Below are 6,788 nucleotides of genomic sequence, written 5' to 3'. Positions count from 1 at the left end.
TTTTTTTTTTTTTTTTAAGTATTTTCGTCCATTCAAAGCATTTTCCTTCTATTCTAGTACCATTTCCCTCACTTGCAGTAAAGGTTCACTTAGGCTTTCTTTTTGCTCCTGTGACAGGCAAGCATAATTGCCCTTAAATAAGGATCTCCTAAGTAAAGGGAAATTCAACCCTTTCCTCTGTTGTTCTGCGTGTTCCAGTCAGCTTTATTTTTGAATATAATACTTCATGTCCTCACATTCAGAAGTAATTTTTATTTAATTTTAATTAATTAATTAATTTTTGAGACAGAGTCTCACTCTGTCGCCCAGGCTGGAGTGCAGGGGCAGAATCTCGGCTCAAGGCAGCCTACACTTCCTGGGTTCAAGCAATTCTCCTTTCTCAGCCTCCCAAGTAGCTGGAATTACAGGCCCATGCCATCACACCTGGCTAATTTTTGTATTTTTAGTAGAGATGGGGTTTCACCATATTGGTCAGGCTGTTCTCAAACTCCTGACCTTGGTGATCCACCTGCCTTGGCCTCCCAAAGTGCTGGGATTACAGACGTGAGCCACTGCGCCCAGCCAGAAGTAACTTTTATTAAGTGAGCACTGAATATTTGATTGTATTAACTTCTGATCGAGAGCAGTGCAACTGATAGGCTAAATGTATTTGTATTAAAGGCATATAGTCTGTTTAAAGATAAGTTACTACTATAATATACACAATAAGGACTACATGATAAGAATTATAGCTATAATTACCTGTCAATATTATACATCAAAGTACACTAAGTTGACTTGACAGTAATTCCTAATAGTTATTTGGGCATCAGACATAGTTTGTGAGAGGGTAATATTTAATAACAGAAAAATTTCATTAAACCATTCAGATAGATTTTTCATTTGCTTCATTCTTTTACTACTGTAAACCAAGAGGTGATTTCATGCAGAGAGAAATGGAATAGGGCCCAAATATTCCTTCTTTTTAGATAATCTTATTCCTTGCTGATTATGTGGACATAGATATGTGCGATAGAACTTCCTTATTAAAATTAGACTTTATGGTTTAAGTGGCCTTTTGTACAAAATAGACATCTTGCCCACTTGATTTCCATTATGAAGAAGGGTGTCCTTGCATTTCAGCTTTCTTTCCAAATCTTGAATCAAAGCTTCTTTTGATCCTTGTATTTCATGATCAGGAGTTCTTGGTGTGGGCTTAGCATTTGCAGTTTGGGATGGCTTAGCATTTACAGGTTGGCCAGCTGAGAACTGTTGATAGCTGTAAAAAGGAAAAAGAAAAGATTTTAAAAAAGAGAGTCTTGGCCTCATTTTGCAAGTTACCTTTAGATATGTTAAGTTTACCACTTAGTACTGCTAGTATTATTAAAAACAAATTGCCCAATAACAGTCAAGAAATATTTTATAAGAATGGTTACTATCTTTTTTTTTTTCCTTTTGGCAAATGGAAATTAAGTGGCAGAAGGAAGAATTTAGATTAGACATAAGGAGGATGTCCTTCCTTGAAGGTCTTCCCTAAGGAATGTGAGAGTAAGTCTAGTTAGTGGCAGCTTGAGAGCTCTTCCAATCTTATGACTAATATCTTAAAAAAAATTTTTTTTAGATTCTGGGAGTACATGTGCAGGTTTGTTACATGGATATATTGTGTGATGCTGGGGTTTGGCCTTCTAATTATTCCATCACCCAGGAGGTGAACATAGTACCCTATAGGTAGTTTTTGAACCCTTGTCCACCTCCTTCCCCCCTTTCTGCTTTTGGAATCTCTAGTGTTTATTGTTTTGCATCTTTGTGTTCATATGTACCCAATGTTTAGCTCCCATTTATAAATGAGAACATGCCCTATTTTGTTTTCTGTTTCTGTGTTAGTTTGCTCAGGATAATGGCCTCAAGCTGCATCCATGTTACTGCAAAGGACACAATTTTGTTCTTTATTATAGCTACGATGACTGAATTTCTTGTTTGATTTGTGGGTAGATATTAAGTGGTGGTGTGCTGGAGCTGCTTCCTATGGGCCGATTTTTAACATCTTTTCCCAGCTTCCTGTGATTTCATGTTATAGTTTGAAATTGGTTGTGGTGGAAATATTTACACCAGGGAAATTGGTAAATATCACAAATAATGGCTCTTTCATCCAATGATTGTTAGACATTTACCAGCACACCACTGGCTTTTAGTGAATAATCTCTTGCTTTGAATGGAGTCTACTGTTTACACAGTCATTGACTTTCCTGTAATTTCCAATTCCTGTTAATTTCATATTCTAGAAAATCCAAGTATGGCACTATGTAACAGTGAATAACTTCTAAAGTAATGACAGTTTCTTCAATACTGCTGAAGTGATTTTTAGAGAAAGAATAGGATGATTCGAGGAAGGAAAAAGAAATGTAAACTGGAAAAAAAGCAAATAAATAGTCTTTATTTCAAATTTTGATCCTAAATTTTTTCTAGGATGTCCTTGCCCCTCTCATATTTCCCTTGTTGATTCTGATAGAGGATAGGGTGGTATTTAGAGAGTCCGGTATTTTTAGATCTGTTATGTAGCTTACATGTATCATAGTGCTTTATTTAGTTTTTACCTAGTTTATCCATTTAGAGCCTTGCAGGGGCTAATCTTTATTTTTAACTTTTATTTATTTTTTTGAGACAGAGTCCCACTGTGTTGCCCGGACTGGAGTGCAGTGGCGTGATCTCGGCTCATTGCAACCTCTGCCTCCTGGGTTCAGGTGATTCTCCTGTCTCAGCCTTCCAAGTAGCTGGGATTACAGGCACCCGCCACCATGCTAGGCTAATTTTTGTATTTTTAGTAGAGACGGAGTTTTGCCATGTTGGCCAGGCTGGTCTCAAACTCCTGACCTCTGGTAATCTGCCTGCCTGGGCCTCCCAAAGTGCTGGGATTATAGGCTTGAGCCACCACACCTGGCCTGCAGGGGCTAATCTTTATTAATCTATTTAATGTGAGGAAACTAGCCACTGCCCTCAATGAGTATTTTACCATTATTATAATAAATGTTCTCCGGCCATCCAGATGAGACAATCTTGGTCTATTCTCTGAAATGATCCTTTCCAAATATTCTCAAGGATCATTAAAAGGACTTGTGAGCTAAGTAGAAATGTATTTCCTCCAAGTAGGGCCAGAGTTTTAATTTTTATTGGCTTTGGGGACTTGGTTAGTAATCATTAGATTGTAAACATTCTGGAGAAAAAATGTGCCTTATTTCTTATTATTATATCATTTATATCCACGAACATAAAGCATGGGTATAGGAGATACTATCAGTTGAGTGAATGAGTGATTTTCATGGTATTCAGGACACTCTATTGAAAGCTAATGATACACATTTCCTCTCCTGACATTTCAGGTCTTAAGATCTTCATTGTTGTCTATATAAATCTTTAAAGTCTGATTTGTTCAGTTAATTAAATAGCCAAACAAAATGTTATTTAAAATAGTGACTTTTTTTAAAGATTGAATTCCTAGATCAAAGTGGCAAAATCTCTTTGGCCTTATAGATCTCATATTTTTTCAATCATATGAAATTATAACAGCCCACTTTTTTTTTTTTTGTTTTTTGTTTTTTTTTGGTGGGGGACAGTTTCATTCTTGTTGTCCAGGCTGGAGTGCAATGGCATGGTCTTGGCTCACTGCGACCTCTGCCTCCCTCTGTCTCCCAGGTTCAAGCGATTCTCATGCCTCAGCCTCCCAAGTAGCTGGGGTTACAGGCGCCTGCCACAACACCCTGCTAATTTTTTTGTATTTCTTTTAGTAGAGACAGGGTTTCACCATGTTGGTCAGCCTGGTCTCAAATCCCTGACCTCGGATGATCTGTCCACCTTGGCCTCCCAAAGTGGTGGGATTATAGGTGTGAGCCACCAGGCCTGGCATAGCTTACTGTTTTTTTTTTTTTTTTTAAAATGCTAGCTTACCATCTTTATAAGTCACACATTTGTTAACGTGAATTAGCATTAAATAATTGTTTTTAGACATGTCATATCTGGGAAATTCTGAATATATCTGAGAAATCCTGAAGGATTATCAAAACCAATCCTGAGAATCACTGATGTATACGTAACCTCAGTCACTTTGTTCGCTAAATACCCTCATTATTCCCAGTTTAGGTGGATTAAGTGTTATGACTTGATAAATGTTCCTATTTACAAACTAATAATACGTTTGCATGCTGCTTTATAGGTTCTTTCTCTATCATTAGTTACCTAACTCCTTAATATTGCTACAGACCAGAAAACTGAAGCACTGTGTAGGTAAAGCGCTTGCTGAATTTCACATAGCAAGCTTTTTGGAAGGAATAACTGAGTTCCCCTCAATTTTCAGTCTGTGGTTTGATCAACTGGGTAAAATGTTTAAGAGCTTCTTATTGATGAAAACCTAAATAAAAATTTCAAACTTCTCTAGGTCAGAATCCAAGGGATTATTTTGAAGTCAGGGCAAACTGGAGCCCATCATAACAATGAGGGAGTTGTGCACAAATGTTCAAAGGACCAGGGCTTTCCACTCTGTACAGCTGGACACAAAATGGGTATCAAGTAGCTATGGGAAGATTAAAGAGTTATCTGTGGTTGCTGAAAATGGAACAGCTAAAGTGGATCTTTGATCTCTGGTTTGGGGACCTCCTAGGCTTTATTTCTTATTATATTTTTGGCTTTCTTTCTCTTTTCTTAAGTCTTTGATAACTTTCTTTTCTGGGCAGTAATTTGAAATATGATTGAAAGACTTTACTAAGAAAAACAGAAAAAATTCTTTTAGATTTTAAAATGCTAATATAGGAAATATGGAAATAATAGAAAGCTAGATGGAAAATGATCATCTGAGTAAATGTAACCAAGAGAGATCTACTATATATTATGAATATAAAGGGAATTTGGGAGGGAAGAGAAAGAAAGGGCTCTCAGTTATTGAAAACATCCTTTTAAATTATTAGGTTAAACCTTTGAGAATGCTATTTTTGTAGGTCAAAAACAGTTGACTATCAGCCATTTCAAATGGTTCAACTTAATGTGGCTAGGATTCTAACAAATGTTTTTGGTTTTTCTGATTTTTATTTTTTTAAATATTGAAAATTTTTTTTTGCAAGTTGAATTGCTATAGGCAGTTCAACTAGATTTCCAAAGTTGTCACCACTAATAGGAGTTTCTAGAAAAATTAGCCTCTAGAGAAGATTGCGAGAAACTATCAGAGTTGAGTAATGTATTAGTAAGGCTGCAACAAAACATATTCCATCAATTTTTGAGATGCCTCTGATTTAATTCTCTGATGTTCCAGCCAGCCAAGGAACCGGAAAGCTGATAGCCTTTAGTTTGCGTAAGCACAAGGTATTCAGTTCATGTTTTAAAAAAAGCATAACCACCATGTCCTTTTTCATACTAGGTTCTCCTAGGACAGTCTTAGGGTAGTTGAAGTAGCACATGTTTGCATAAGGCTTCAGTATTAGTCCTTGTATTTAGATCAACCCAACTAATTTGAACAAGGTGTGGTTTTAATTACCAAAAGAAACCTTAAGGTCATAAGCCTTCATCTATTCAGGCCTTCCTTCTTCTGATCACAGTAAGGAAAATGTATATATTCAAGGGTCTGAGTTCCAGATTTTTTTATTTGTTAATTTAAGAATTTTTGAGCCAAGTGGATATTCAGGATTAGAGGGGAAAAGGGATAGGAAGAAAAGACTGAGAAGAAACTTAATAGCCTCTGCTTATGTGAGAGGAAATCCTATCTGAAGAAGAGCAGACAGGTGTTCATCTTAGCCGAGCCCAGAACCAGAGGAATTAAATTTACAGCATGAGGAGCTTAGCTTAGAACCAAAGAAAAAGTTCATTGTTCTTGGGTATGTGAGAAGTTATTTTTTTCCAAGATGGAAAATAATGGGTAAATAATATTATGGCGTAATAGGTAATTTGGATTCAGCTCAGCCTGGACACTGGAGAATGGTCAGATGACCTCTTATTGCCAGTACCCTGGTTCAGCATGTTCTAGTAGAACTATGGAATGAGACTGTAAGGTCACATTGCCTTTTTAAATAGTAAAGAATGAACTGCAGCATACCCCCAAAACTCCTACCCCCATGCAAACTCCTCAGATATAATTTCACTATACATGCGGTATATAAAAATTCACTTACTTGGAATCCATAGCGGAAGGGATTTTACTGCTATTGTAATCAGGCTGTGATGGTAATATGGAGCTGAGGAAGCTGGCTGGGGACTGGTTATAGGTGGTTGTAACCCTTTGGCCTGGGTTGGAGCCAGCAGGCTGCTGGGCAGAGGCAGGGAAAGCAGAGGAGGACATGGTGATGTGAGAGCTCACTGTTGAGGAGGCGGAAAATCTTTGCTCTGTACACTGGCGGGGCTGGATGGTAATGGAAGACTGTTTGGTCTGGCTAGAGAAGCTGGAGGTTTCCGGTCCAGGAGGCTGCAATCTGGAGCCACATGGGTTTTGGGACTGGATGAAGTGTTTTGGACGTTCGTAGTTAAACATGCTTAGTTGGTATGTGGAAGATGAAGGCAAGTTATTACTATAATGATTTGTTCCTGGAAGGGTGGGGCCCTGAATTTGGGGCCACAAGCCTGGAATTACAGAAGGTTGCAAGGAATCAGAAGCAACCTTCGTCTGCTCTTCCTTGTTGAGACCCTGAGAATACTGTGCTCCTGGCTTTGGTAGAGTGAGCTTCTCTTGAAGAATATTGTTCCTTCAAAAGAAGAAAATAATTGTTACAATATTTGCTTAAACAATAACATTGTTTATGTGACATCTTTCAGATCTTATGTGCTTTCCCTCCCTC

General features: G+C 37.6%; 1 protein-coding gene across 3 annotated transcripts in view; it reads right to left on the bottom strand.

The window, feature by feature from the left end:
• MYOT (myotilin) overlaps nucleotides 1-6,788 on the bottom strand; it is a 20,328-nt gene that overhangs the window by 10,866 nt on the left and 2,674 nt on the right. The window contains exons 2-4 of one of the 3 annotated variants that reach the window (XM_011969161.1): nucleotides 6,611-6,695; nucleotides 6,129-6,259; nucleotides 1,084-1,258 (exon numbers count right to left, since the gene is read on the bottom strand). In XM_011969161.1, the coding sequence (XP_011824551.1) occupies nucleotides 1,084-1,258; nucleotides 6,129-6,139 (186 nt within the window). In that variant the 5' untranslated portion in view covers nucleotides 6,140-6,259; nucleotides 6,611-6,695. Of the gene's footprint in view, nucleotides 1-1,083; nucleotides 1,259-6,128; nucleotides 6,696-6,788 lie in introns of all 3 variants that reach the window. The other 2 variants (XM_011969160.1, XM_011969162.1) reach the window with 2 other exon arrangements.

Source organism: Mandrillus leucophaeus, unplaced genomic scaffold, assembly GCF_000951045.1.
Source record: "Mandrillus leucophaeus isolate KB7577 unplaced genomic scaffold, Mleu.le_1.0 Scaffold88, whole genome shotgun sequence".
In the NCBI taxonomy this organism is placed as follows: domain Eukaryota; kingdom Metazoa; phylum Chordata; class Mammalia; order Primates; family Cercopithecidae; genus Mandrillus; species Mandrillus leucophaeus.
The sequence above is the reverse complement of the archived record's forward strand: the minus strand, read 5'-3'. Positions and strand labels throughout refer to the sequence as shown.